Below are 25631 nucleotides of genomic sequence, written 5' to 3' on the forward strand. Positions count from 1 at the left end.
TTGCCATAGTAACTAAAGAGTTTGTTTACGACCAGTCATCAGCCGCACGCGTTTTGGCGTCAAAGTTGCTTATACTCCTGCTGCCGTATCTGCGTCGCCATTATACAACAATCAACATCAGTCTGCGGATTTTTGCGATTACCGGAATTGTATCGGTGCTTATTGGCGGTTCACAATGTCAAGTCTGCTTCCCCTGCAAGAAGCATCGCCCAATAAGGGTCCCGTCACTCCACGCACCGGTCCTACCTCCGCCCGCAGCTCGCGATCCTCCATTAAATCTAGCGGCGTACGCTCCAGCAAATCCGAGCATAACATTGCGTCAATTACACGTTCAACCTCGCATTCCTCAGTCACAAAACCAAGGCCAGTACCCTCAATCATCAACAGTGCACGAAAATCTGCCATATCGAGCTCGCGCTCGTCTATAGGACTGTCATCGGTATTGCAGGATCCAGAGAGTGCGAAGAAGATTGACATTCGGAGTGATAGTAGAGTTAGCGTTACGCCAGTTTATCGACCGACCCGATTCCGTAAAATCGACGAGGATGATAGCTTACCGTCGTCGCCATTCGAGCAATATCCTGGCATGGAAGGTAATGCCCGCCACGAACATAATACACCAACGGCATCTAGCTCGCACTTTCTAAGTGACGAGGATACGAGAGAAGAGTCGGCCACACCGCGAGCGATTCAGACGCCGAGACAGAATTCGACTCTGCACACACCATCGACGACTAAGACGAAATATCTCCTAGACTTGGCGACTCCGGCTGAGGCGCTGAATGTCAGATTTTCACCTTCGACGTTGTCAGGTGCCTCTACGCCGACACAGAAGAACCATAGGATGGAAAATAATGGCAATTTTGAGGGATGTTTGATTGACTTGGACTTTCCTATGCTGACACCGCGGTCTGTGCCTGCGCTGTCGTCGAGACAAGTCGAATCGCTTAAGGCTGGTTATTTATCTGAGATTGCGACATTGAAGGCAGAGTTAGCTGGAAAAGATGCAGAGCTCATAGCGTTGCGACAGTCATTACGCGAGTCTGAGGAGCGCAACGCTGTGATGGAACAGCGATGTAACCGTGAAAGTGACCGGCTTGAGAAAATCGCTAAGGAGCTACATCTTCAATATAGCAAAAAGCATGAAACTAAGGTTATTGCACTAAAGAAGCAGTTGGAGACTAAGTGGGCCTCGAAACTGGGACAGAGTGAGAGGACGATTGAACAGTTGAATCAACAGTTAGAGATTGAAAGGAAAGAAAAGGGCGATCTAGTCCAGTACTGGGATCAATACTTGGAGGCAGAAGAGATGGCGACGCAGATCTTGCAGAATGAAGGTCAAGGTTTCGAATGTGGGACGGCATCGGGGCACGAGTCTAGGCGCGAAAATTGAAAAGAAACGGCGATTGTGATTTATGGGTGATTATTTTGGGAGTTGTTTAATGTATCATTGTACTCTTGCTTTCCACAACACGCTATGCACCAATATGCACTCAATCATTGTAACGATGCAAATGAAAGTGCTTTGTAAGTTCCACGGTTCTATGTACACATTACCACCTTTTCTAACACGCCCAGACAATGTCCCAATGATGTAACCATCCAACCGCGCAACAAGATATATTAGTTTCGTTTCAAAGAATTATTGACATAATACAGTAGCAAGCGAGCAAAGACCAGACGTCGCTGAACAGCACTGCATTTCTACTGCGATGCTTTCCACAGCACTTTCTTCTTACCGATCGGTTTCCGAATAACTTCAACACCGCCTTTGCCGCCACCAAATGCAAGAACAACACCTTCTTCGTACGCTCCACCGCCGGACTTCCGCCGCCGTCGCTCCCGCTCACCGATAAGGTCACGCGCAAATCCGTAACGCTCCATCTGGCTCTTGCACTTGAGATTCTCAGTCTCACACACGTGCTTGAAGAGGCGGAAAGGAAGTGATAGCAGGATGTTTCGCAATGGACGCGACGGGTTTCCATTCGGCTGGAGTATGAACTCGTGGTCGATGTTGTCGATCAAATACGCGACCAGCGATGGAAGTAGAGTCTCTGTGTACTTTGGGTAAGGACCCGGATACGTCAGAACGATGTTGTCGCGCTGAATGTCTTCGCCGGAAGGAGTTGATGATTTTGGCGACGGGGCTGCCGACGCTGGGCCATGAAGACCCTCGAATGCGAACGCAAAAAGTTCCGGAAGGTTGTCGAGACTGATGAGGGATTGTAAGGCTGCGTACCCGGCCCTCACGACTTCTTGAAGACCGAAAAGATTTCCAGCCGCGATCAGGCCCTTTGCAATGTCGAGAGTAGGAGGCTCCATTACCAGTGGCTTGCCATACAATGTAGCTAGAGCCATGGAGATGGATGCGGTGGAAAGATTAGGATCGGCATCGTTAATTTGAATGTTATATGGCGGACCCTGGGAAGCAAGGGGAAGGAGGAATCGATAAAGTGTTGGTGATCGCGAGATTAAGAGGGCATGTAGTCGAAGTGTAGTATGAGGAGGAATAGAGAGAAACGTATCGGTCCACGCAGCGTGAATGAATCCCATATTGTAGATGTAAGGTTGAAGGTCCTAGAAACATGATGTTGATATCTTCCTCCACTGGCAACCAGATCTACCTGCTTACCTGAGGATTGGCTACAGCAGAATCTTCGCCGGCATTTCCAGCAGAAGCCTGCGACGTCGTCACAGAAAGTCCGTTGAGTCCAGCAGCAAGGTCATTAGCAGCTTCTGCTCCATTCTGGATCACGTCAGGCTGCACGACCTCAGGGCATCTACTCTCAACACTGACCCCGCCGTTGCTGCTCGCAGGACTGTGGGCTCCATTGCTAGCGCCGCCAACATATGGCATCATGCCACTTCTGCCATTTGGTACAATTGAACCTGAGTATCCCGACGGCATAGGATGAAAGGACGCAGGCAATGGACCAGAGTTGTCTGCGAGCGACATTGGCAGTGAATGCAGATGCGGAGACAAAATCCGGCCGCCCATTGGCATAGTTGGTGGGGCTGCCGATGGTGGATGGAATGCTCCTGACGGTGGAGGTGGTGGCCGGCCCTGTAGATCCGCGATCATGGGCGGCAATGGCTGAAGAGTATATTGAGCGGGAAGAGGATGAGGCACTAGTTGACTGCCGTTCTCGACCCTTGGAGGAGGCAGAGGCTGGGGCCCTGACGACGCTGAACTGACTGGCGCGTGGTTGATACGGTGGGGGGATTGAGAAGACATCACTCTGTGCACGTGCTCGCAAATGCTCTGGATATGGGGTTTGGTTACACTCCTTATCACCTGGATCAACAGAGATATTGTGAATCTATTTTCAAATTGTGCTGAACTTCGATTATTCTGCGGCTTGATAGCGAGCCTTTTTTTCCTCGTCCCTAATTACCCAACGACCCTTTGGCGGTCAGGTATGATTTAAGGTTTTGCGGTCACAGCGCTGAGACTCGCACTCTGTGATCCGCGAGTCACATTTCGAAGGAACAATATTCGCAGCCGTCCAGCGAACATCTTAAGCCCCCATATGGACAAAGACATTTATATGAATATAATCGAAAGGTCCAGGTCCGCCCTATTAGCCATATCGTACACAACATGAAAATATCTACCTAATAAATGCCTAGAAGCCACGATAGGGCATACTAGCTCCCCCCTCTATGTACAAAATAGAACTCAGCAGACTTTTCCCAACCCACTTTCTGCGACTTAGCGCATCCATCTCGAAGCACTGTGTCGTTAAAATGTCATATGCTCCTCCAAAAGCCCGTCTGATGTTCCTGAGATTGTATGTTCCCCGACTAATGTTATTGGTAGGGTCATTCGGGTCTCGGATGGCTAATGAATACCTGTTACGATTTTCGAGCACTCTGTCACGATTCTTGTCAAAATATGACCCGTTGTCTGTAACTGAAATGCCGACGACATCATAATTGAAGTTCTTGCCGTACAGCTCAAGGAACTGTACTAGCAAGACACCCAAATTCTCTTCAGGGAAGATCTCCCCGGAAGCTATCTTCGGATGCATCTACCAACATCCGGTTAGTACCGGGAACAAGTAAGTCGAAACTGTATAGGCAAAACATACCTGAAAAAAAGACAGCACCATACACACGACCGCAAATCCTCCTAGTCCACCGTTGGGTACACTATTCAAATCTCTCTTGGCCAAGAAATACTTGATAACCATTACCAACTCCCTGAGACCAGGACGTTCTGCAACCCAATGTAATATGGTGTTCGCAGCGACAACACCACCGTAGCGTTCGAAGGAGATATCGACATTGACCGTGCTTATTCTGTCTGTATACTTGATAATAGGAACCCGGGCTTTTGCGATGACTTCGACATTGACCGCGATTTTCGCCGACTTCAAGGCGTTCGCCAGCTGATACAGACTTGATCGGTTGTCGTAGTGACCGCTGTCTGATATAATCACAATATCAATATCCGAATCAGGAAGATATAAATTCGTTGCATAGGATCCAAAAACACACACGGTAGCGTCGCTCCACAAGCTCTTCACACACTTTTGTACGCGATCCACAGTCGACGCACGTCGCTCGACCTGCTCATCATCTGGCGAGACGAAATCAATGAAATTCTGGACTTCCTTGTGTAACCATGTCGTTACTTCTGGTTCATGCGAATAGTCATGGCCGACTGTCCACGGCGCTATCACGCTTATATCCTCTTCCTCACGTTTCCGCTTCTTGCCACGCTTGCTGTCTATCTTCAGAGCTCCGGCGATCTTGGACAAGATGCCACGTCTTTGATGCCTTCCATGAGAGTTGACATCGACGTCCTCACCTTTTGCGTCTGCTGTCTCGACACTTTCACTTGCCATTACATCGTTCTGATCTTCATCACTAAAACCGAATGCGATAAAACTGTCATCTTCCACGGCAGGGTTGGCATCATCGTCATTGCCCGCATGGGACAATTCGTTGTCAATATCATTTGGCATTGACTCTTCTGCACTGTGGTCAGAAGAAATACTAATAATCGAAGGCTCCCGTCGTAGTGGATGCACCTCTGCGTCACCATATGTCGGTAGCTCGCCCTTAACAGTGTTTGGTTGTTCTTCGCCACCGGACACTGGTATGAAGTCTAAAGGATCATAGCTATCTTCCTCTGACGACTGTAATCGAGTGCCTTCCGCAGTGCCTGTGGTTAGTGTATTGTATTCCGGTTCATATTCTTCTGAAGCCGATTCCTCTGCAGCAGCATTCGGCGATGCCGAGTTAGCCGCAGTCGAATCGCCGCTCTCTGGCAGCGCAACGTCTGCATTTAGTGATTGCAAGGCGTCAAACTGATTCATGCTATCCCGGGATTGTGCACTTGTCGGCCCGCCTTGATGGTTTCCTTTCAGCTTGTTGAAGATATTCAGCTGCTGCACGATCTTGTTTTGAAGTGTCTCAATATCGCGGTCCCTGTTCTTTCGGTTCTTCTTTTTCTTATGCGTTTTCTTCACTGACCCACTATCAGATTCCGGGATATGTGAGGCTGCCGTTACAGTATTGTCGCTATTATTTTTAGACCCTGGCGCAGAATTCGGCCGCGATATAGGCGAAGTAGATCCCGGCCGACTCCCTATCGCCGTCGGCGTACTCGGCCCCGTGGAATTCGTGCCAATATATCGACCCCGTCTCTTTTTCTTTCCTGTCCGCGCGGTCGTGTCAACCGTAAAACCCGATCCAGGCGATTTCAGGGGTATAAATGCCGAAGGAGCGGCGCCGTCGCCTCCAAACCCCGTATTCGTGGGAGCTGACATAGTCAGACAACCTCATGTACTCACGCGCACAACTGCTAGCTCACTACAGCGCGGCACCCCGTCTGATATTGCTCAATAACTATCTGAAAGGTGAATACGTCGCGATTTTCAAAGTCCTGTAGGGAATGTCGTTCGAAATTGCGTAGTCCCGAAACACGCTCTGTTATGGCGGCCGCAAATTTTGTATTAGCCAGTTCCAGCGCCATGTTGGAGACAAGGCAATTGGGTTAGGGATCTAGTCGGACGCGACGTCTAAACTTTGAAACGGGTGCAGGTTATCAGTTCGGATGCATTAAGCTTGTTTATTTCCAGCTATGTATGAGCGACTTCAATAGTGGTTATTTCAATGCTGGTAGTAAAGTCCGTATATCCTGAAGGGTTCGAAAGCGACATGAATTACAATTGCGTTACGGTCCGATGACTCGATGAGCCTTACCAGATCCATTTCATTCACACAGGCTGCAATCAGCAAGGCGTCAATCGCCAATATCCGCGGTGTCGGCATTGATTTAGTCCATGTACCGCGAATCGCCGCGTTACTGTCCCGCAAGCCTGTGTACTTGGCGAAGTTCACACGACGGGTTCTGCACGACACGGAATATAACCGGGCACTGTCAATGATTGAGAATCGCAAGCGGCATGACTTGTTTATTGCGCGGTGGTATGTGTGTTGTGATTGGTGATTTGTTAGGATTTGATACGCAGAGTGGGCTGACAGTTGTAGTTGGTCGATAAAGGAAGCTCTGTTCAAGTCGCTGGATGAACGTCGGCAATCTGATTTCCAAATGCGGGACTGGAACACCATAGATGCTGGCAGTAGGTATCTTTCCGGCCACGCACTTGCTTTGGTCTGCTGACATATGGTATCAGGTCCGAAGCCTATCGTTAGCGGAGGATTGATCGATAATGACGAGGACTTTTTTGTCAGCGTTACACATGACGGTGAATATGTACTAGCCGCAGTTATTCGTGGCCAATCAGACAAACCCCTTCGATAATAAATGGAAACTTTTTGTAAATTACACTTCCTACATAGACAGATCTTATTTCTTGGTTTCTAGTCCTAGGCACAACTTCTACTCTCATTGTCACGGGTTTGATATCGTCCTGAGCTTAGAGCTCATCCTTCGGTTTAGACTCCGCCTCAGGCTTCGTGCAGAGTGCGGGCGTGACGATCTTGAAGAAATATTCGCACATCGCCGGCTCGGACACAGACAATATCTTGTTCTTCTCTCCGCATTGCATCTCAATGACTGCCGACCGATGGGGTCCGTTCCAACATTTGGCCCCATTCGTGAAGTACATCTTGCCTCCATCAATCTTATCGAAGTTTCTAAACCTTGTCAGTACACGCCGCACCAAAATGTGTAGACAGTAGATGCATACCCTAATCTGGTCGGGCCTCCGGACTTTCCTTTCTGAGTCGCCTTGTCATTAAAACATATTTCATACGTAAATTCGCCACTATCGATGTCGATGCATTCGCCAGCGAGTGCTCGGAACACGTCGTCGTCGCCGAAGTTAGCTGCGTAATCTTTGGCAACGTTGTCGCGCTTGCTCTTCAACTCCCTGTTTTGGGTTTCTGCTGCGTCCCGTTCTTTCTTTGCATGTGCGACGCCTAAACATGCGTTAGTGACTGAACGCTGGATGCGCTGTGACTTCGAATACATACTAGCAGTCTCTCCGGACGGTTTGCGCTCTGCCAAGAGACCACGGTCGACCAAAAACTCACGTAGTTTAGTCTTTTGGTCGTGAATCCAGAGCCTCCAATCAAGGGGGAGATACGATTCGTACTCGACAACATCAGGATCGACATCGATCTCCTCCTCGCTGAACAGTTCCTCGTCATCAGCTTCACTGATCGCAATGTCATGAAAGAAGTCCCCATAGCCCGGATCAGACTCCTTAAACTCCTGATACGCTTTGACGGCCGCCTTGACTCCCTCGTCATTATAGTTTGGGTTATATTCTTCACTCAGTTTCTGCAAAATCTCTTGCGCAAGCTCAAGTCGTGTTTCCAAAATGCTAGTGTGCTCGGTCAGAGCCTTGGTCGCTTTCTGATACTGCTCAATGCGAGCCTTGACCCTTCCCAATAAGGGAGACCCTTTCGTGCCGACCCGGCTAGAGGACTGGACCTCGGCAATCTTCAATGCCTCCCTCGCCTTTGCGATTCGAGCCTCGGACACTGCAATCTGCGTCTCGAGTTGGCCCAGCTCCTTCTCGAGCGCCTGTCGCATGCCCGCCGCTTTGGCGACCAACTTGGCCCGCGCGCTCCACCCGGCGGCCTGGGTCTTGCGAATCTCGGCCTGCTTCTTCGCATACTCGGTCGCGAACTCGCGACACTTGTTTTCGCACTTGACGATGCCGGCCCACTCGTCCGAGCCGTCGCAACAGATCTCGTAGTCGCACACGCCGTCGTTCACGCGCGACGACGGCAGGAAGGCGGCAACGTGGCCCTTGTTTGCGCAGTAGAATTTGGCGCCAGGACAAGCTGACGTGCCGGGCTCGTCGGACCCGTCCGGGCAGTCGCAGTAGTCGTCGTTGACTCGGGAGATTGGCAGGACGATATCCGGACGATTCAGGCACGCCCAGTTACCGTTCTCGTCCGGCTGGTAGAGTGCTTGGTCTACATGCCCCTTGTTAGCATATGTCACATTTAAGTGAAGGATGTGGGAATGCAATTGACTGCATCGAGAGCGGGATCAAAGCGGGAGCGAGATGGACGAACCTGCCTCGGAGACACCACGAATGTGTACAGGTTTGGCAGCGAGTACTTCCTGCCCGGTGTACGCCAGCACTAGGGTCACGGCGCTGATTGTAATCCTCATTGCTATCGTACACCACCCGGGTGAAGTCGACGTCGATATTATTGATGGGGGATCAGACCTCGAGAGTGCGGACAGCGATCGTTGGCCGGGGTGTGTTGCGGCTCGACTGGGATTGAAGGGTTTTGGCGCTACGTAGCAAGTTTGCCCACCACGATGTGTCGACATTAACCTCCCATTAGACACTTCATTCTTGTCATTTTCGAAGCCTGGAAGGCAACCAAGTGACAGATAGCCGTGTGGAGGTTTGCGCTGGCACATGTATGCTCAAATAGTCTATTATACAGGAAATTTTTGCCACGTACAAATGTGAAGTCTATCGGGCTCTGATCATAAATCTACCCTTCACCAAATACACTCGCATAGCCTTCCCTCCACAGCTCGGAATTCTCGCCTAACAAATATGTCAAGGTAGTGTTCTCAAATCCATACACCTCCTCGCTCATCTCCTCCAAGCGGGCAACAAGATCACTCAACATAATCGCCTTGCCGACCGTCGCGCCGTCGCCGGCGTCGTGCTCGACATTCGTGACGTGGATGTGAAAGTGGTAATACGACGGAAGATAGTGCACGTAGACACGCAACTCCGCCACCGATATAGCCGTGTACGTTCTCGTGACGGCCTGGATTATTTCCGACTCGACCGACTTGAGCCAGGCGATATGTGACTTGTTCAGGTCACGAACGGACGCGATGTCATGCCGGTGCACGATCGCGACAAGATATAGCGCGTCCATCGTCGTTCTGTCCCATTTCAAGTCCGGTAGTAAAATGAAGCCTTGGTCAGGATCTGGATTCTCGTAGACAATTCTGTCGGCTTCGACTTTGTGCGATAATATATTGTACACCCTTTCTCACGAGTTAGCATTGATGTAATAAGTAGGGCTGGGACAGACGCACCATTGAATCCGATCTCCCCGCATTCTCTCAATATACGGGGCCAAAACCGTCCGATACAACTCCGGCGTCTCACGTATTACCTTCCGTCGCTGCTTCCCATACTTGTCGATGTGCTAAACGATCAGCATGAATTCTGCACTGTCTCCACAACTCGGGACTCACGGTCTTGGTGGCGGGCCAGATGAGCGACAACTTCGCACCAGGCGAAGTTTCGAGGTCCTGCACCAGCACCGCCATATACCACCTGTAAATGTCATTGCTATCAAGCAGCCGTATCGAAGACGTCCCGTTCGCTATCGTCGGGAGCTTTGCGATGGCAGATTCGTCGTGAGCGCTGAATGCGGTTTTCTCGGCCGTGAGAATGGCGGCCGTGGTGTCAATTGTGCCCAGGATGTTTATCGACTTTGATCTCGTGTCTAGACAGTAAAATCAAGTCAGGCTTCGCAAGAACGGCAACCAATTAGGTTAGAGCATACCATGGTTAAGAACCCTTTCGAATTGGAATTGCCGGATCAGCTCCACTGATGCTACGCTTGTACCCGCTGCAGTCTCGTCCGAAGCCATTTCGATTAACCACCGGCGAAAAATAAATATATTATTGTTAACTATGTGAAAATTGCCTGACAGCCCGTCTGACAAAATAGCCCCGAAATCTTATTTGCATGGCGTCAACTACGCTAAAGCGTTTATTGCACGAACATAACTGAGTTATTAGTCGTACGCTGACAAGACCATCCCAATCGGGACTGATGCACTTTGGAGATGCACACTAGGGTCAAATCTAAACTTTAAAACTGCCGTAACTAAAAAAGCAAAACAAAGAAAAGCATTCTACGAATCAAGCGAAGCAAGGCAAAGCACATTAACATTCTATAGAATAAATGCAAAGCAATAAGAAGAGAAAAGAAAAAGATACAAGCAACGGGCGCTTAATATTTGCATCGCTCTTTTCGGATCTCCTCACTTATGCTGGTTGGCCATGCCATAGATCACGAGAACGTTGCATTTCGTCGGCCCTTCGTTTTCAAGTGGCAGCAGATACAAATCTGCCAGCTCGATACTGCGGCGGTTGTTGCCACGTAGGAGCATGTAATTGCCAAGCAAGAAATCAAGGAGCCCTTGAATTAATGCGGTCTCCATATCCGTCTGGACAGGAAAGCGTGGCATGGGCTATCTTCAACATTCCTTCCGAGTTATAGTCATCGAATACAGAGCCAGCGCCGCGATCAGCACAACCCTCTCGATTCCGTTGGTAAGTGTTCATCGACTACGCATTTAATATTGCCTGCACATTTGTCGTTCGAGGTTTCGGGTGAGGGTCCGTAAGTTGTCGTCGTTCCATCAAAAGAACGGCCTCGATATTGAAACCTTAAATCCCACGCTGAGCTGAATTACCCGGCTCAAAAATGGCCACAAAGCGAACAGCATGCCTGTTCCTTCAGCGGCGGCAAACAGCACGCCGTTTTTTTCATCATCAGGCGAATACAAGGAGTTACCGAGTAACGACCAGAAACAAGTTGATTTTTTTCTTGTTGTGGGTGATTAATTTTGAATTCGCTGCTGGGGCGCGACTGGTTAGCGACGTCGACGAGGACACGGCTCGATCATTTTCGAACAAGAGCAACTGCGGAATCGAGGTAGCTTGCTAAAGGCTCATCAAGATGGCCACGAGAGCAGCGAATAAACGGGTATGTCACTATTCTTCCCGAATGCATTACAGGTAAACGACGGATATAGTTAACTGAGACGTGTAGCTCGCACGTGAATATAAGCATATGCAAGAGAGTCCGCCACCGTTTATTACCGCACATCCCAGCGAAAAGAATATTCTAATGTACGTGTGCAACGTCGCAGTCTAATATGTATTTGAGAACATGCTGACATATGTAGATGGCACTACCTCATAACAGGGCCGCCGTCCACGCCGTACGAAGGCGGGCAGTATCATGGCACGCTGACATTCCCGCCAGATTATCCTTACAAGCCGCCCGCAATCCGGATGATCACGCCGTCAGGGCGGTTTCAGACAAACACCCGACTATGCCTTTCAATCTCAGACTACCACCCAAAGACATGGAACCCGGCCTGGAGCGTGTCGACTATACTGACTGGCTTGTTAAGCTTCATGACGTCGGACGAGCTAACCACGGGTGCACTGCGATCCACAAACGACGAGAAAGCCAAACTGGCGGAATTATCTCGCGAGTGGAACGTGCGTCAGAACCGCAAGTTCGTCGAGGAGTTCCCGACCGAGGCGGCTGAGAACGAGGCGTACATAGTTGAGAGGATAAGGAAGGCGCGGAGTAGTGCGCCAGTTGCTGCGGTCGGGAACGGCGGTGTTGCGGCTATTGCTGTACATGCGGACGGAGTTTTGAATGGCACGAACGGGGTGAGAAGCGGAGGACAGTTGGGCGTGTTTGACACGTCGGCATTGGGATCGGGAAAGTCAGCAGCGAACGGCATGGGAGCGGGCACGAAGCGTGTCGCAGCTAATGAGAGCTGGATTGGGACCCACAAAGCATTATGCGCGGTCCTTGTTGTGTTGGTGTGCGTGATCGCGAACCGGGTTGCGAGCTCGAACACGTAGAAGCGATAAATATACGAGATTTCTCGGGGATGTGGATTGAATATGATCGTCGATATGGCGGATGCAGCCTTGGTTTGGTTTATATATAGTTGCGTGTGTATTACTGGCGTTATATCTGTTTGAAGTCTATGTTTGAAATAGAGCTCATTAACACCTGCAGTTTTGGAGTTTACGTAGGGTGTGAGCCATTGCCCAAATCGAAGATCTGTTTAAAGGGTCCAAATTTGAATGACTTGGGCTAGGCTTTCCGGCAAACTACTTTGCCATAAAAAATCTTGCAGGAGAAGCACAATCAGCACTGGTATTGGACTCGGCCGTTCCGCTGCGATCTTCAGCAACAAAAAAAGGACAATCTGCAATCAGATTGTGGCTGACAAGGCCCGTGGCAGGATGCGGCGACGTGGTTGGACAATCTTGCGATCTCGCCCGAGGCGGCGCTAAGGCTAGTGACTCTAGAACAAGAACAGACAAGCGACTTCTTGCCGTGCCTCGATCAAGAATTATCGTCTCGGATATTCTGATCTGATAATCGATGCTGCAATGCGATACGATACGATGCCAGCAATGTGCGGCGGCTAGACTGAGTCTTTCCACGATCGTGCGGCTTGTCACATGTATTGGAGAGCAACTGACCTCTACACTGGCAAATAACCCACGGCCATCTGTCGAACTGACACAATAATAGGTTGAGACGGCCACCGATCAATCGGTTTCGTTAAGTTACCGCAGCTGCGTATTTTGGTGAACGCCTACGTCATGCATTACGACAGATAGCACGGGCTAAATATGGAATAATCGAGCAAACCGTGCACGTGCAATGGCGTCAACACATTAATGCTGGGGACTGTGATCCGCGGAGCTCGGACGCAATGTGGCACGGTGTCGCCGTGGCTCAGCAAAGTCAAATTTACAGTTGCAAAGCGGAGCGATAAGCGATTAGCGAATGAATCGCCAGGTCAATCGAAATTTGTCCAGCGAAACGAGGTTGCGCCGTATGATACTAACTACTGGAAAGTGTGCCACAGTGATGTTGTCGCACCAATTCCTCCTGCGAATGATAGAAGGCACAAATGAGGTGGCGCCTATCGTGCAGGTCGTCTCGGGCTCCAACCCGGCCGACCACCTGCAGCGCCGTACCTGCATCATCGTGCATGTCCTTATATCTGTATATATTGCTGCCGAACATATGTCGGTTCGTCGACAGAACGGTATTGTAAATGTAAGCATAACAAATCATCTGACAAAATAAAACAGAGAAATGTGTTTGTTATGTTATATTATGTGGGACGGCATTTGTGTCGCGCGACCAGACGCCGCGTTTGGCTGACCCTGCATATTAAGGACGGTTGAATTGGCGAATCACCGTAGCATGTCAAAGTTCAGGAAATTTTAAAGTATGCGAATCGAAGAGTTAGCGCAGTGCTGCGGTCTCCGAAACTAGCCGTTAGCTTGAAGTCAGGCTGCGGCCGGGACGACTTCGCTTGCTGATGCGGGTCCTCGGCATCTGCGATTACTGTTCTCTCGTCTCGACCGCGCGCCAAAACAATGGACACACTTAAACACACAGAACACATCACGCTATCTGATCGCTTATCGAGACATCAAGCGCGGCAGGCAATTGCCCGTCTCCAATAATCATCACGCTTAATTCAATGTATTTTGCTCACGACCGTCCGATGCAATTTGCGGCGTCCTGTGGGCCGCCTCTGGAATGCATGGCAACGATAATCATTGAACGTAATCAGATGGAGATTGCCTATAGGTCTAGAGCTATCCAATTAACGTTTACGCTAGTGGTCAAAGGATCCGATTAGGCATGGCGCGTATCCGTACTCGGCTTAGTGGCTGCCGCCTAATATAGGCGGGTCCACTGTCAACGAGCCATGTTTGCAGATTACTACCGCGCCGAGTCTATCAGCATCATATTCATGCTGTTCATATATGATTCTTCTGTGTATATCATTAACATGAATATAAATAGGTTGATTGACTGTAGAGAGTAGAGTGTGATAGTCTGTACTGGGGCAAGTAACGCCAGATTAACTTAACTGGCGTGGACTCAGTCGAGACGGTTTGTTTTGGCCACAGTTGCACGGCGACACGAGCCGGCCTAAGCCATCATCGTCCGAGCAACGGCCTGCGCCTCGCAAACCCATTCTCACCATTCTCACTTCCCCGCTCGTTCTCACTCCAAACACACCTCTAGCACTCAATACTACGATAGTCCACCGAGTCGACGATGCGGTACGGCAACGTCCTCGCGCAGTATGCCGTGCCCGAATGGCAGGCGTTCTCCGTCGACTACGACGAGTTCAAGGCTCTCATCAAAAATTGCCTCGTCTCCGGCATCCGTCCCGACACTGAAACCGCGGTCTACTCTGCGCTCGCCGAGCAGCATGAACGAGTTCGTGTCTCCTTCGACTATTGGGTTTCTACGAGCTGCATGACAGCGTCGTGGGCTGTGTTGGCTTCGGTGGAACTAATTTTTGTTTAGATTAACGTCTTCGTCCGGTCCAAAGCAGGCGAACTCGACCGCCGAATTCGCAACTGCAACAAAGCTCTCGACGAGATCACAAAGCAGGATGCCGCGCGAACATACCCCATCTCGAACGCCCAACGACAGAAACCGGTTATTAAAATCGAAGCCGAGATTGAATCGTGAGTATGGTCTTGACACACTGCGGCGCTGACTTTCTAGGCTAACTAGTTCTTCTAGAATCTATCAGAATCTGCAGTCGCTGGCTCGTTTTGTGAGTTCTCATAAAATAGGTAATTTGCGTGACTTCTGACCGTTATTCATTTGTCCATCCTGCTGACTTCACAGCGTTCACAAAACTCGTCAAGACATACAACAAATGGTCTCACACAATGTCGCTCTCGACCCGCTTCGCAGTCCTAGTTGACTCGCCAAAGTCGTTCGCAAACCGCGACTTCACGTCCACCATCCTCGAACTCTCATTCCTCTACGACTCCATTCGTCGGTATTTCCAGTCGTCCCTGCGATTTTTCTCGCAGCCATCCCGCACGAGTTTGACTAACGGTGACCTCGATTTTGAAGCTGCGCACACCCTGGCGTCGGGATCGACTGTGTTTTGGGTTCATAGCGATAATTTCGTCGAGCTGGAGGTGCTTTTGCTCAAGTACCTCTCCATCCTGCCGAACGAATCGTTCTTCCGCCGCAATCTGGGCCAAAATGCCGATTATGTCGTTGAGTCCGACACCCGAATCGTGTATCTAAACAGCCAAGCCGTGCTCGACAACATCAACAGTCGAAAGAAGCTGCGCGACGAAGTCTCCCGGATCGTCGCCGACATGGATGTCGACAACGCCGAAGCGGTTCTCTGCACGCCCGGCGGAGCCATACTATCTGGCAAGAAGAAGTACATCGAGAGCGTCGTCAACGCGTCCGCCAGTCCTAGTGAGATGCAGCAGCTCGACAGTATCGGTAAATCGGTTGTGTTCTGGCTCCAAAAGTACGCCGCGAAGCCGACCGCTACGATTGCCCTCAAGCGCATGCGATTTGAGCAGATTGGCTCCTCTGGACCGACAGTTTGGGCTACCCTCGATCACTCGGTTAAATATAAGCCGGTCGTGACCCAAACTGGGTGGATGGATGGCTGCGAGGCTAGTGCATTTACTACTTTCCCATACGCCGTTCTCGAAGTTCGATGGCAAGGAAGCGAGCCAAAGTGGCTGTCGGAGCTCAAGAATTCGCATACATGCTACGAGGTTCCTGGGTTCAGCTACTTCGCGCACGCAGTCTCTTCCCTTGGTCTTTCGAGGGACCAACCGCCATGGGCGCATTTGTTAGCAGAAGACATCCACAAGGTTCCAAAGCAGAAAGCTACTGAGCGACCTAGACTGCGGTCGAGAACATCAAGCGCGAAATCGACAAGCAATGCCCCGTCTACCTCGTCGTCGTCCAATGCCACGGTAGAAGGCTCCAGCAGCATCGAGACTCCGAATGAAAACTGGCCGCCCACTGCGACCGGCGCTCCAGCTTCCCCCAAACCAGCGGCGGTAGCGCCTGGGACGCCGATGGATCCACGAGCTGCGAAGGCTGCACAGGCTGCCGCACGGGCTGAAGCTGTTGCACAGGCTGCCAAGACCAGGGCATCCAAAGCGCCGCGCCGATTGACGATCGTGCATGATGAGGCACGGTATTGGAACGAGTTTGATCATCCTGAGGAGGAGGACGGGGCGTTCTACGTTGATGCGGGAGAGTCGCATAACCTGTTGCATAAGCTGCCTATCGATAAACTCGCAAATTGGTCGACCGGATTTTGGAATCGGGTGTCGAAGAAAGTGCATTCAATTCACGACTTGGACAGTGTGCCGGCGGCGAGGCGACAGGCTGATGACCAGGAGCGGGAGTCACTTCTTGCAAACGCAGAGTCCGAGTTACACTCTCCATCTAGCTCTGATGCCCATGAACTCGAGGCGAACCTTGAGCAACTCGACAGTCAACGTCACGCACTGTTGGGCATCCGCATTGGCGACACAGATAGCGTCGACCGCGCACTGACAATGTTTTATGCCCTCTCGTTCAGCATGTCATTCATGCTCGTCATTATCCTCGACGGCATCGTCTTCGGCGGCCAGTTCAGTGCAGCCAGCGGCCTATACCCCTCATACGTGTCAATGCTTGCGTCTGTCGGCATAGTGTTTGCCGAAGGCATTGCTTTGGCTGGTTTGGTCGCGTTCCTGTGGCGTCATCATATGCCAGGATTTTGGCATCAGTCGGCCGTGTTCGTGGCGGTCTTGGCGATCGTGAGCATTGGTGTGGGTGGTATTTTGTACATTTTCTTTTAGAATTTTTGGCTGTCGATGACAGGTCCGCCATTATCAGGTTTCACTCTTCTTCGGATTTCTCGAGAGAATTTGCATATTTTTAGACGAGAACGCAGCCCAGTTATTTATGGTTTTGCACTCATTTCATTCACTCTTTTCAGGCATACATTCGCTCTTTTCTTCTGGTTTTCCATCATTGGACCTTTGGTACCCTTTAATTTTGCGTATCTGCTATGTTTGGGATCCCATACGATTTGGTTAGACCGCCCATCGCTGCATTGCGACTAAAATACTGGCGCGACAGAGAACTGTTGTTAATATTTCATCGTGGGAAGTTAATGTAATGTTTGTTGTACTTTTATGAGGAGTGAGGACTCATTAGCTGCTGTTTGGCAATTATGACATTGAATGATGAAGGGTAATTTTAATACATTTTTGGCATGGGAGGAGCATGATCGTTAGATGTCGGGTTGGAAGACATCATACTTAGTGGACGACAGGAAGGACTAGGAAATGATGAGATGAGAGGGACTTTTTATACATACTAATAGGTACGATAGAGATGGGAGGCAATATGAGCTATACGTTTGAAAGATTTTTCTTTAGATTTTCGTAGTACTTTCCCCGGGAGCCATCATTGCTGGTCCCACAAGTTGTGAACACGAACACGATAGGCCCGAACACGGTTCGGCTGTCTCGGGACGGAACCGCGCAATATAAGGTTTGCCGAGGCGACACGAAAAATTCCCGAGCGGCTTGTCCCGAGCAGAGAACACCATAAATGCGCGTATCGCCGCAACATACAACGCAATTACAAGAAGAAAACCTCGAGGCACACGAGGCAAAAATACGAGAAAAGTCTTGTGCCCTGCGTCGACGATCGGGTCGTGACAAAAGTGGAAAAAAGCGCGCTCAGGTCTGACTTGCGCTGACCAGCAAACAATGAACTACTTCAAGTTGTCGATTATCCTCGGTGTCGTGTTGTCAGTGTACTACTACCTCGACACATATGTCCTGCCGACTTCATACATATTTGATCCGCAAGTTCTACATGACATCGTCAAGGTTTGTTGCTTCCCATTAAGGTCGACACTTGGAAAGTCGTAATGTCAGAGCCGACGGCTAATTTGAGATAGGATTCGCTCGCGATAGCGCCGGCCGGAAACACGACTGCACTTTTTTACGAGATTAATAGCAAGCTGAGGGATGTATACGGAGATAATATAAATCCGTATAACACCGAGGACTGGATGTTTAACAATGCCGGTAACGCAATGGTATGCGCCGTCCCAGTCTCTATTGTGTTCCCCCGCCGTAAGGCGAGACCGGCTAACTGGCAGTGCTACAGGGCTCAATGTTCATCCAACACGCTTCGATTTCGGAGTATCTCATTTTTTTTGGCACGGCTATTGGCACGGAAGGACACACCGGCGTGCACCCGGCCAGAGACTATTTCTACATTCTCAAAGGTGAACAGTGGGTGCACGACCTCGGCAATCCGGAACCTATTGTAAGTCCGGTATTTCATGAGGTTTCCTGACAAGCAGGGATTTAGGGTTAGGTGGTTGTTGACAACTATTGCACGTAGATCTATAAACCTGGCGATTTGCATATCCTAGAGCGCGGCTTTGTGCAGCAGTATTCAATGCCAACGACGTGCTTCGCGCTCGAACTCGCACAAGGTACGACCCTATTTTTTTCCGTTTGCCTCTTGCCACGTGTGACAAACACTAACGACAGTCGATAGGGTGGATCCCTGGCATGCTTCCGTTTGGTTTCGCGGATACGCTGTTCTCGACATTAGATTTTGGCACGTTTGCACGGACTACGTACTTCACCGCCAAGGCGATGGTTGAGAGTGCGATTCGGGGCAAGTTCTAGATTTGTAGATGGTTTGGTAGACGGCGAAGATAGATTGAATGAATTACATTAAGCGTATTGTACAAAAACGTTCGTTGCTTACATGGCAGCTTTGGGCGCTTCATCCTTAATAGCATCCCAAATCTTGTCAATGACGTCCACAATCTCCTCCGGCAACGGTCCCTGGCCAAGGTACTCTAGATTCTGCGTCAATTGCCCGATATTCGAGTACCCCACCAAGATTGCGTCACCGTCCGTCAACTGCGAGTGATGTCGAAGCCACCGCAGCGCGATCGCATTGTTCGGGATGCCGTACTTCTGCCCAACAGCTTCGAGCTCCTCGACCGCGGTAAAGAGTGCGTCTCTGAAGAACCAGCCTTGGTTGAACTGGCCGTTGAATGTGGCGGGGTCGAAATGCCCGCCTGCTGGCGGCGGCTCGTTTCTCTTGATGTTCGAAAAGAATCCTGACGCCAGCGGGCTAACCTTAGTCAGCGTTTGCCAGCAATGATCTGCATGTTGTAGTCGCTTACGAGTACGCGTAGAAATCGATATTGTGCTCCCGGAATATGGGCAGCAACTCCGTCTCAGCACGGCGACTGACAATATTATAGAGGCCTTCATAAGAGCTCGGCGCGACCCAGCCGTATTTCTTTGCACGTTCGACGAATCCGAGGATCTCGTCCGGCTGGTAGTTCGAGATCCCGAATCTCTCGAACTTGCCCTGCTTATACAGCTCATTCATGGCTCTGTGCGATTCCTCGAACGAAACAGTCCGGTCTGGTGCGTGCAGGTACAAAGTGCGGACTTTGTCGACCTTGAGCCGGCGCAGTTGCTCGTCGACGGACTTGTAGATTTCGTCTGCCGCATGAGCGCCGTCTTGAAAACTTCGCACTTTGGTATCAAGCACGAATTTTCCGTCTTTCGTAACTTCTAAGTCGCCGAGGACGGTTTCGGCCTCACCGGGATGACCGGCCGGATAGAGATATGCCGTGTCTAGATATTTGTTCTCAAGCGAGTGGTAGAGGTCCAGAATGGCGCGCACGTCCGACCCGGTCTTGATCTTGCCGTGGGGGCCAACATTATTGGTGCCCAGGATTAAATCGACCGGCATTGCGCGTGATTATGCGGATTATGATATTGGAATGCGAGCCAACTATTGCCCAGGGGGTGGCCAGTGAAAACCCGAGAGTTGCGTCGACCATGCGGCTTGAAGATCCAACCAAGGGTCTCGTTCAGTCACGGTCCAGGACCAAATCATGTATTGACAAGTATAGATGTAAAGGAATAAAAGACAAAGTAGAGTACATGTTACATCCCCGAATTAATCATGCGAAACTCCAATGCAACGACCAGTCACATCTATACCCTATTCTTTCTATTTTATTCATTGTGCCACACTAATGTTCGCAGACTGTCCCATCTATTCGAGTCTAGGTATATATAATCCATACTGGTCTTCATGCTGGGCTGTAGCACATCCGGGTCCGTTCGGAACATATACATGACCAGGCCCCAGCACACTGCTGCGAAGACAGGCCACACTTTGCTGCCAACGTCATCGTTGAGAGATGGTATCACTTTCTTCTTGACAGTCAGCTTGGCGAGGCCAAGGACTACTCGTGAGAAGACGTACAGCACGATCTGATATCAGCGAGTCAGCCTCTGACTTCAGAACACGGAAGAGCTTAGAATACCGACCTGCTGATTCACAGACGACTTTCCGCCACGCCCGAAAACAACATAGCCACCCAGTAAGCCGGCTATAAACGTATCGATATTTTGTGCCTTGCCATTCGTGGTTTTAAGCACGTAGAGTGTCGATTTGTAAATGAATACAAATGTCGCGAGATTCCGGGCATGCTCTCTCGTGGCCTTTATAATAACTCGCACCTTGTCCGCGAAACTATTAGCCGCGTCAGTTTTCCAACACGCAACCCAGCCCTAGTGCTGATATCGATAGTGCACGTACGATCCGTTTCTGAAGAGGAAGGTCATGACTACAGCATGTGCAAACCGCACTTTACTTCCATAAATCGCACCTGACCACACACACATTAGCTGGCATTAATAGCAGGTGCCCTATCAAATTTGGACTGTACCATTTCGGAGACCCTTTACAATTCCTAGGATATCGTGGTATTTAGGATCCAGAATGACCTGGTGGATCGAGTCCATTATGCTGTCCATTGCTAATATTACACGCCGCACAACCGCTTCGCGCAACCGTTTTGTATGCTGCTCGAAACGAGTCCAAAGGCTCGAATATAAAGACGTCCTCGGGAGCCTGGATATCGCGGAGTCTTAAAACCGAGCGTCCACGAGACCAGGGGCTGGTAACTAAAGTATCAGTCAGTGGCTACCGAACGAATCGTCCATGTGATCGTGCCGAGCGGAGTGAGAACTCTGCGGCTCGCTGGTACGTCCCCCGCAAAATAAATCACTCTTTAGTTCGCATTGCATGACGTCATTCATCTTGAGGATTCGTTCTCGGACTTGTCCTAAGCAGTAAGCACCGCACATTCAGGCTTGTCATAAGCATCTCTGTTGACTCGGTTTTAACCACTTTTCCTGCAAGAAGCAATGAGAGGAGAAATCGTGCATCTACATATAGGCCAGGTTAGTTCGTCCTTGTATTATCAACCGGGGTGCATCTAACGGGTATTACAGGCTGGCGTTCAGCTCGGAAACGCGGCATGGGAATTATATCTTCTTGAACATGGAATACAGCCAGATGGATACTTAAGTAAAGGAGCACACCAAACTCCCGGTTTAGAGGCCTTCTTCGCGGAGACTGGTATGGATGATTCGGGTGTGGGGCAGTGAGAATGACTAACAGTGGTGGCACATCAGCTAGAGGGAGGTACGTTCCTCGTTCGGTATTCGTGGATCTAGACTATGGGGTATGCATGTCATCGTTCCATCTAGATCTGATTGCTAAGATCCCTTAGCCGATCGATGAAGTGCGGTCTGGCCGTTTCCATGGCTTATTCCATCCTGATCAGCTCATCAGTGGTCAAGAGGATGCAGCAAATAATTGTATGTAATTGGTAAATAGGAAGAATCTCTCTCTTTCTAGTTTAACTCGGATTAGATGCTCGTGGATACTATACTATCGGAAGACAAGTTATTGACAACGTTATGGAGCGTGTTCGACACATCACTGGTATATCGGACTATCAATCATTCGGTAGATTATCATCGCTAACGAGGCATTGCAGAAGATTGTTCAAGCCTTCAAGGATTCATGGTATTTCACTCTTTCGGCGGCGGCACCGGCTCAGGGTTTGGTGCTCTGCTTTTGGAGCGTATCGCAGCTGAGTTTCACAAACAATCAAAATTGGAGTTTGCTATATATCCTGCACCTCAGGTCTCTACTGCTGTTGTGGAACCGTACAATGCTGTATTGGGGACGCACGGGTAAGTCTCATCCAAAGAGTCCTTCTTAAGCATTGCTAATTAGCTATAGAACAATTCAGAGCACTGACTGCTCATTCCTGCTCGATAATGAAGCCGTATACGATATCTGTAAGCGCCGATTAGATATTCCGCGGCCATCATACGAGAATCTAAATCGTATCATCGCACAATTAGCTTCGGCTATTACGTCGTCGATACGATTTGATGGAATGCTTAATGTCGATTTGAACGAATTCCAGACGAATCTGGTACCGTTTCCGAGGCTTCACTATCCCCTGGTGGCATACGCGCCAATTTATTCTAGACAGGCTGTGCTGCATGAGATGCTCCGTGTGAATGATCTGACGGCGCAATGTACGCTTTGAAATTCGATGCGAGGGACGGACACTGACGATTCGCATAGGCTTTGATCCAGGAAATCAAATGGTAAAATGTAACCCTCAATCAAGCAGATACATGGCCGTAGCTCTGCTTTATCGAGGTGACGTAACGGCCAGTGAATGCAACAGCGCAGTCGCAGCACTTCGCCAGCGTGGCACTGTCAACTTTGTGGATTGGTGCCCTACGGGCTTTAAAATCGGGATTAATAGTCAAAAGCCTTATACTGTGCCTGATGGTGATCTGGGTGCTGTCGATAGATCGTGCTGTCTACTGGCTAATACCACTGCTATCGCTGATGCTTGGTCGAGATTGGGTTGGAAGTTCGATCTGATGTTCAAGAAAAGGGCGTTTGTGCATTGGTATGTTGGTGAGGGCATGGAAGAGGGAGAGTTCCAAGAGGCTAGAGAAGATGTAGCTGCCCTTGAGAAAGATGTGAGTCATACTGATACGTGTTCTGGAAAGCACTGGCTAACGTCTTGGAGTACCGTGTCGTTGACAACGATGATGTCTTCGAGGCTGAGGAATTCGAAGTTTGATACAGAGGCTAACAAAGCTTGTGGTCAGACAACATATCGTTTATCGCGGCCGTGTCAATTTTTATCTTCTGTGTTGGCTGAATAATTATAATATCAGAAAGCTGAGCACGGCCGCAAGTGCCATGCCGAGCCATCAGATCGCAAGTGCACGGAGACATGATATGAATACTGAGACATGATATGAATACTGAGACAATGAAAGCAAGGGTTATTATATTCGTAATAAGTTAGTCGTGATCTATATAGTAGTTGCTACCGAGCACAAAACACTTAAAGTGTTGCTCTAATTACTTGGAGCAGAGATAATGAGCCGCACCGCCGCCCGATATTTACTATCTCTGACTTGTACCACAGCGTCCTCTTCGACTGGGCAATGCGTCTAGCTTATGAGTGAATCAAAATTCTACTTGATAGGCGTAAGCGGTCCGTCCAGCTCTGGCAAGAGTGTAAGTCGTGCAATATATGCGACAATTAATTAAGCCCCTTATTTTCTAACGTGAGTCAGACGCTCGCGCGACTTCTTCGACAAGTGCTGCGGAAGTCGTTCATTTTGCACGAAGACGATTTCTACAAGGTACCTGCGTTGGTTTAGTTTGTGTGACGATATGGCCATGCTGACGAGCCTTAACATAGCCTGAAGCCGAAATCCCTGTGGTTAATGGTATCGAAGACTGGGATTGTCCGGAAGCAATCGACTTTATCGCGCTGCGAACGGCTATAGACTATATAAAAAGGAACCGCAAGCTACCGGATAACGTGCACTACAAGGAAGATCAGAATGACTTGGGAACGCCGCCAGTTAGTACGGAAGAGGCGGACGAAATTAAGAAGCTTGTATTAGGCGAAAATTCCGTGGCCGAGAACACGGAATTTTGTATTGTAGATGGATTCTTGCTGTTTAATGACGACGTTATCACGAAGCAATTGGATATTAAGTTTTTGCTTCGAGCGCCATATGAGAGCTTAAAGAAACGGCGTGAAGCTAGAAGTGGTTACGCCACGATAGAGGGTATGAATCGTTAACATGATGCTTTGCTGTCGCGCTAACAGGACATACGCTCAGGATTTTGGGTAGATCCGCCAGGATACTTTGAGAATATAGTTTGGCCCGGGTACGTGAGAGCGCACAAGCATTTGTTCGAAGGTGAAGATTTAGAAGGACCCCTAGCTCCATACGCAATCGAGCAAGACATTAGAACGGCATCCGCTATAGAAGTGCATATGAGGGACCTGTTAAAATGGGCGTTAGAAGTCGTTGGGGAGAAAGTTAGCGAGCAGTCGAGCTAGAGAGTCCAACTGTTGTGGAATAGACGCACGGTGGTGATAGAGTAGAATTGCATCAATGGATCAATGAATTTGTAGATTCATTCCTGGCAGGTACCCATACACTCTAACACCGAAAAATTAAGTATTATACAAATCCCAAGTGCGGCAACAACCATCGAACGGGCTACTAATACATGTCTTCTTGCTGCGTATCTATGGAAAATCCTATGTCCATCAGCTTGCTGTTCTTTGTCAGTTCTCGCTGCCTGCGATGGTTGATTTCGTCCTGTCGAGCAGCGTATATCTCGTCCAGGGAGACCTCTTTTAACGGTATACTATCCTCTTTCTCTGGCTCCTTGAAGGGTTCTTAGGTTAACGGCTACATCGACCAGTGAGGAAAAGAAGAGAATGACTCACAATTTCGCCCACTAGAACCACGTTTTCCCCTCTCACTATGTAAACTCCTCTCTGTATATCGCTGTACATTGACTCGACAATTATCCGCTCGATTGTGTCTTGTAGAACGAGGTTTGCTGTCGTCACTATTAGACTGCAGCACGGCTGGTTGAAATAACGAAAGGCAATTACCATACTGATCAAACGATCTAAGTATCCCGATCAATTTCCGGCCATCACGAAGAACGACCAGTAACTTTTCTAGATACTCTTGTCAACAATTTCCTGATATTACCCATGCCGAAAGAGCGCAGCTTACTGTCGACACAATCCACCAGCTGGGCAGCGGTTGTGAATATAATCGATGGTAGTAATGCTGGATCGGTGTTCTCCATTGCTATCGAGCCTTGTACAAGATAAGAGGATAAAGCTACTGTTATCAGTTGTATATTTTACCGAAACATGAAGTAGTTAACGGGATTGTATTAGTGAAAAGCTATTGCGACAGCGCCAAACATTGACGTCGCGCCGCACCTCTGTGAATCAACTATTCCGAAATGACTTTTCCCAACAGTCGGCTTGTCGGTGTACAACTACTATAATACATCACTGATATGTTTTTCTTGGCGTGCTAGCAGACAATAAAGATGTGATTAAGTTCTATGTGCGACAACTAATACTATCTATTCACAATTTGATCCAACGGCGGTAATCGAGTTTCGATATTGCTTATGTGAGATTAACTCTGGTGCCGAGGGTACTCCATATCCACTCTTTTGTTCAGATAGCCTTGAAGAATCACCCATCCGTCCGGTTGGCAACTGTTCTCGACCAAGTTCAACTTCCACCTTGAAGTGCACAGCAGCTGCGTTAAAGGCATCAGCCGGAAGCAACG

The 25631-nt window shown here is 49.4% G+C and overlaps 14 protein-coding genes across 14 annotated transcripts; 7 read left to right on the forward strand and 7 right to left on the reverse strand.

Annotated features, from left to right (window-relative positions):
• Positions 1-80: 80 nt before the first annotated feature.
• Positions 81-1548, forward strand: POJ06DRAFT_65447 (central kinetochore-associated-domain-containing protein). The gene has a single exon (XM_056191341.1). The coding sequence runs from the start codon at positions 176-178 to the stop codon at positions 1391-1393; it is 1218 nt and encodes a 405-aa protein (XP_056046659.1). The 5' UTR covers positions 81-175; the 3' UTR covers positions 1394-1548.
• On the reverse strand, positions 1549-3396 carry POJ06DRAFT_65446 (uncharacterized protein). The gene is made up of 2 exons (XM_056191340.1): positions 2633-3396; positions 1549-2577 (listed from the first exon to the last, which is right to left on the reverse strand). The coding sequence occupies exons 1-2, from the start codon at positions 3233-3235 to the stop codon at positions 1705-1707; spliced, it is 1476 nt and encodes a 491-aa protein (XP_056046660.1). The 5' UTR covers positions 3236-3396; the 3' UTR covers positions 1549-1704.
• POJ06DRAFT_246891 (uncharacterized protein) lies at positions 3381-5993 on the reverse strand. Its single transcript, XM_056186844.1, has 2 exons — positions 4092-5993; positions 3381-4031 (listed from the first exon to the last, which is right to left on the reverse strand). The coding sequence occupies exons 1-2, from the start codon at positions 5775-5777 to the stop codon at positions 3627-3629; spliced, it is 2091 nt and encodes a 696-aa protein (XP_056046661.1). The 5' UTR covers positions 5778-5993; the 3' UTR covers positions 3381-3626.
• Positions 5994-6042: 49 nt separating this feature from the next.
• POJ06DRAFT_246894 (uncharacterized protein) lies at positions 6043-6800 on the forward strand. Its single transcript, XM_056186845.1, has 2 exons — positions 6043-6438; positions 6502-6800. Exons 1-2 carry the CDS (start codon positions 6203-6205, stop codon positions 6632-6634), a joined length of 369 nt encoding a protein of 122 aa, XP_056046662.1. The 5' UTR covers positions 6043-6202; the 3' UTR covers positions 6635-6800.
• Positions 6801-6890: 90 nt separating this feature from the next.
• Positions 6891-8605, reverse strand: POJ06DRAFT_266071 (glucosidase II beta subunit-like-domain-containing protein; the record flags this gene model as incomplete). Its single annotated transcript, XM_056189127.1, has 4 exons — positions 6891-7110; positions 7164-7395; positions 7450-8403; positions 8506-8605. 4 exons carry the CDS (start codon positions 8603-8605, stop codon positions 6891-6893), a joined length of 1506 nt encoding a protein of 501 aa, XP_056046663.1.
• A 335-nt stretch (positions 8606-8940) lies between these two features.
• On the reverse strand, positions 8941-10206 carry POJ06DRAFT_288275 (HIT-like domain-containing protein; the record flags this gene model as incomplete). The annotated part of the gene is made up of 4 exons (XM_056190290.1): positions 9979-10206; positions 9665-9918; positions 9503-9615; positions 8941-9451 (listed from the first exon to the last, which is right to left on the reverse strand). The coding sequence occupies exons 1-4, from the start codon at positions 10064-10066 to the stop codon at positions 8941-8943; spliced, it is 966 nt and encodes a 321-aa protein (XP_056046664.1). The 5' UTR covers positions 10067-10206.
• Positions 10207-11163: 957 nt separating this feature from the next.
• POJ06DRAFT_65515 (ubiquitin-conjugating enzyme/RWD-like protein) lies at positions 11164-12217 on the forward strand. Its single transcript, XM_056191342.1, has 2 exons — positions 11164-11336; positions 11393-12217. The coding sequence occupies exons 1-2, from the start codon at positions 11278-11280 to the stop codon at positions 12087-12089; spliced, it is 756 nt and encodes a 251-aa protein (XP_056046665.1). The 5' UTR covers positions 11164-11277; the 3' UTR covers positions 12090-12217.
• A 1980-nt stretch (positions 12218-14197) lies between these two features.
• On the forward strand, positions 14198-17134 carry POJ06DRAFT_65524 (uncharacterized protein). Its single transcript, XM_056191343.1, has 4 exons — positions 14198-14493; positions 14584-14747; positions 14806-14858; positions 14914-17134. Exons 1-4 carry the CDS (start codon positions 14329-14331, stop codon positions 16899-16901), a joined length of 2370 nt encoding a protein of 789 aa, XP_056046666.1. The 5' UTR covers positions 14198-14328; the 3' UTR covers positions 16902-17134.
• A 396-nt stretch (positions 17135-17530) lies between these two features.
• POJ06DRAFT_246912 (ERG2/sigma1 receptor-like protein) lies at positions 17531-18820 on the forward strand. Its single transcript, XM_056186846.1, has 5 exons — positions 17531-17945; positions 18017-18157; positions 18229-18390; positions 18469-18562; positions 18628-18820. Exons 1-5 carry the CDS (start codon positions 17823-17825, stop codon positions 18759-18761), a joined length of 654 nt encoding a protein of 217 aa, XP_056046667.1. The 5' UTR covers positions 17531-17822; the 3' UTR covers positions 18762-18820.
• On the reverse strand, positions 18821-19976 carry POJ06DRAFT_246915 (NADP-dependent oxidoreductase domain-containing protein). Its single transcript, XM_056186847.1, has 2 exons — positions 19271-19976; positions 18821-19218 (listed from the first exon to the last, which is right to left on the reverse strand). Exons 1-2 carry the CDS (start codon positions 19849-19851, stop codon positions 18840-18842), a joined length of 960 nt encoding a protein of 319 aa, XP_056046668.1. The 5' UTR covers positions 19852-19976; the 3' UTR covers positions 18821-18839.
• On the reverse strand, positions 19977-21135 carry POJ06DRAFT_219431 (Tim17/Tim22/Tim23/Pmp24 family-domain-containing protein). The gene is made up of 4 exons (XM_056185590.1): positions 20840-21135; positions 20710-20779; positions 20439-20643; positions 19977-20381 (listed from the first exon to the last, which is right to left on the reverse strand). The coding sequence occupies exons 1-4, from the start codon at positions 20925-20927 to the stop codon at positions 20121-20123; spliced, it is 624 nt and encodes a 207-aa protein (XP_056046669.1). The 5' UTR covers positions 20928-21135; the 3' UTR covers positions 19977-20120.
• Positions 21136-21265: 130 nt separating this feature from the next.
• On the forward strand, positions 21266-23312 carry POJ06DRAFT_246921 (Tubulin/FtsZ, GTPase domain-containing protein). Its single transcript, XM_056186848.1, has 9 exons — positions 21266-21356; positions 21408-21534; positions 21591-21640; positions 21689-21776; positions 21832-21903; positions 21959-22157; positions 22207-22511; positions 22561-22970; positions 23021-23312. Exons 1-9 carry the CDS (start codon positions 21321-21323, stop codon positions 23072-23074), a joined length of 1341 nt encoding a protein of 446 aa, XP_056046670.1. The 5' UTR covers positions 21266-21320; the 3' UTR covers positions 23075-23312.
• A 25-nt stretch (positions 23313-23337) lies between these two features.
• POJ06DRAFT_65641 (P-loop containing nucleoside triphosphate hydrolase protein) lies at positions 23338-24537 on the forward strand. Its single transcript, XM_056191344.1, has 4 exons — positions 23338-23520; positions 23580-23648; positions 23708-24083; positions 24138-24537. Exons 1-4 carry the CDS (start codon positions 23461-23463, stop codon positions 24359-24361), a joined length of 729 nt encoding a protein of 242 aa, XP_056046671.1. The 5' UTR covers positions 23338-23460; the 3' UTR covers positions 24362-24537.
• On the reverse strand, positions 24528-25131 carry POJ06DRAFT_266080 (uncharacterized protein; the record flags this gene model as incomplete). Its single annotated transcript, XM_056189128.1, has 4 exons — positions 24528-24695; positions 24758-24873; positions 24929-24997; positions 25056-25131. The coding sequence occupies 4 exons, from the start codon at positions 25129-25131 to the stop codon at positions 24528-24530; spliced, it is 429 nt and encodes a 142-aa protein (XP_056046672.1).
• Positions 25132-25631: the final 500 nt, after the last annotated feature.

This window comes from Lipomyces tetrasporus (genome assembly GCF_029532465.1).
Source record: "Lipomyces tetrasporus strain NRRL Y-64009 chromosome Unknown POJ06scaffold_2, whole genome shotgun sequence".
In the NCBI taxonomy this organism is placed as follows: Eukaryota; Fungi; Ascomycota; class Lipomycetes; order Lipomycetales; family Lipomycetaceae; genus Lipomyces; species Lipomyces tetrasporus.

What these genes read in the sequence shown, in the direction of transcription:
- POJ06DRAFT_219431 (XM_056185590.1), bottom strand. Translation starts at nt 20,927, where the DNA reads ATGGACAGCATAATGGACTCGATCCACCAGGTCATTCTGGATCCTAAA. An exon ending in TTCCTCTTCAGAAACGGATC is followed by an intron (nt 20,644 to 20,709) that starts GTACGTGCACTA and finishes CGCGGCTAATAG; the next exon opens with TTTCGCGGACAAGGTGCGAG. An exon ending in AGTCGTCTGTGAATCAGCAG is followed by an intron (nt 20,382 to 20,438) that starts GTCGGTATTCTA and finishes CGCTGATATCAG; the next exon opens with ATCGTGCTGTACGTCTTCTC.
- POJ06DRAFT_65515 (XM_056191342.1), top strand. Translation starts at nt 11,278, where the DNA reads ATGCAAGAGAGTCCGCCACCGTTTATTACCGCACATCCCAGCGAAAAG. An exon ending in AGCGAAAAGAATATTCTAAT is followed by an intron (nt 11,337 to 11,392) that starts GTACGTGTGCAA and finishes TGACATATGTAG; the next exon opens with ATGGCACTACCTCATAACAG.
- POJ06DRAFT_65446 (XM_056191340.1), bottom strand. Translation starts at nt 3,235, where the DNA reads ATGTCTTCTCAATCCCCCCACCGTATCAACCACGCGCCAGTCAGTTCA. An exon ending in CTGCTGTAGCCAATCCTCAG is followed by an intron (nt 2,578 to 2,632) that starts GTAAGCAGGTAG and finishes TCATGTTTCTAG; the next exon opens with GACCTTCAACCTTACATCTA.
- POJ06DRAFT_246912 (XM_056186846.1), top strand. Translation starts at nt 17,823, where the DNA reads ATGAACTACTTCAAGTTGTCGATTATCCTCGGTGTCGTGTTGTCAGTG. An exon ending in TTCTACATGACATCGTCAAG is followed by an intron (nt 17,946 to 18,016) that starts GTTTGTTGCTTC and finishes AATTTGAGATAG; the next exon opens with GATTCGCTCGCGATAGCGCC. An exon ending in CGCGCTCGAACTCGCACAAG is followed by an intron (nt 18,563 to 18,627) that starts GTACGACCCTAT and finishes GACAGTCGATAG; the next exon opens with GGTGGATCCCTGGCATGCTT.
- POJ06DRAFT_65524 (XM_056191343.1), top strand. Translation starts at nt 14,329, where the DNA reads ATGCGGTACGGCAACGTCCTCGCGCAGTATGCCGTGCCCGAATGGCAG. An exon ending in TCGCCGAGCAGCATGAACGA is followed by an intron (nt 14,494 to 14,583) that starts GTTCGTGTCTCC and finishes ATTTTTGTTTAG; the next exon opens with ATTAACGTCTTCGTCCGGTC. An exon ending in ATCGAAGCCGAGATTGAATC is followed by an intron (nt 14,748 to 14,805) that starts GTGAGTATGGTC and finishes TAGTTCTTCTAG; the next exon opens with AATCTATCAGAATCTGCAGT.
- POJ06DRAFT_65641 (XM_056191344.1), top strand. Translation starts at nt 23,461, where the DNA reads ATGAGTGAATCAAAATTCTACTTGATAGGCGTAAGCGGTCCGTCCAGC. An exon ending in ACGAAGACGATTTCTACAAG is followed by an intron (nt 23,649 to 23,707) that starts GTACCTGCGTTG and finishes GCCTTAACATAG; the next exon opens with CCTGAAGCCGAAATCCCTGT. An exon ending in TGGTTACGCCACGATAGAGG is followed by an intron (nt 24,084 to 24,137) that starts GTATGAATCGTT and finishes ACATACGCTCAG; the next exon opens with GATTTTGGGTAGATCCGCCA.
- POJ06DRAFT_65447 (XM_056191341.1), top strand. Translation starts at nt 176, where the DNA reads ATGTCAAGTCTGCTTCCCCTGCAAGAAGCATCGCCCAATAAGGGTCCC.
- POJ06DRAFT_246894 (XM_056186845.1), top strand. Translation starts at nt 6,203, where the DNA reads ATGAGCCTTACCAGATCCATTTCATTCACACAGGCTGCAATCAGCAAG. An exon ending in GACTTGTTTATTGCGCGGTG is followed by an intron (nt 6,439 to 6,501) that starts GTATGTGTGTTG and finishes TGACAGTTGTAG; the next exon opens with TTGGTCGATAAAGGAAGCTC.
- POJ06DRAFT_246891 (XM_056186844.1), bottom strand. Translation starts at nt 5,777, where the DNA reads ATGTCAGCTCCCACGAATACGGGGTTTGGAGGCGACGGCGCCGCTCCT. An exon ending in TGGTGCTGTCTTTTTTTCAG is followed by an intron (nt 4,032 to 4,091) that starts GTATGTTTTGCC and finishes GGATGTTGGTAG; the next exon opens with ATGCATCCGAAGATAGCTTC.
- POJ06DRAFT_246915 (XM_056186847.1), bottom strand. Translation starts at nt 19,851, where the DNA reads ATGCCGGTCGATTTAATCCTGGGCACCAATAATGTTGGCCCCCACGGC. An exon ending in ATCGATTTCTACGCGTACTC is followed by an intron (nt 19,219 to 19,270) that starts GTAAGCGACTAC and finishes GACTAAGGTTAG; the next exon opens with CCCGCTGGCGTCAGGATTCT.
- POJ06DRAFT_246921 (XM_056186848.1), top strand. Translation starts at nt 21,321, where the DNA reads ATGAGAGGAGAAATCGTGCATCTACATATAGGCCAG. An exon ending in GGCCTTCTTCGCGGAGACTG is followed by an intron (nt 21,535 to 21,590) that starts GTATGGATGATT and finishes GTGGCACATCAG; the next exon opens with CTAGAGGGAGGTACGTTCCT. An exon ending in TAGCTGCCCTTGAGAAAGAT is followed by an intron (nt 22,971 to 23,020) that starts GTGAGTCATACT and finishes AACGTCTTGGAG; the next exon opens with TACCGTGTCGTTGACAACGA.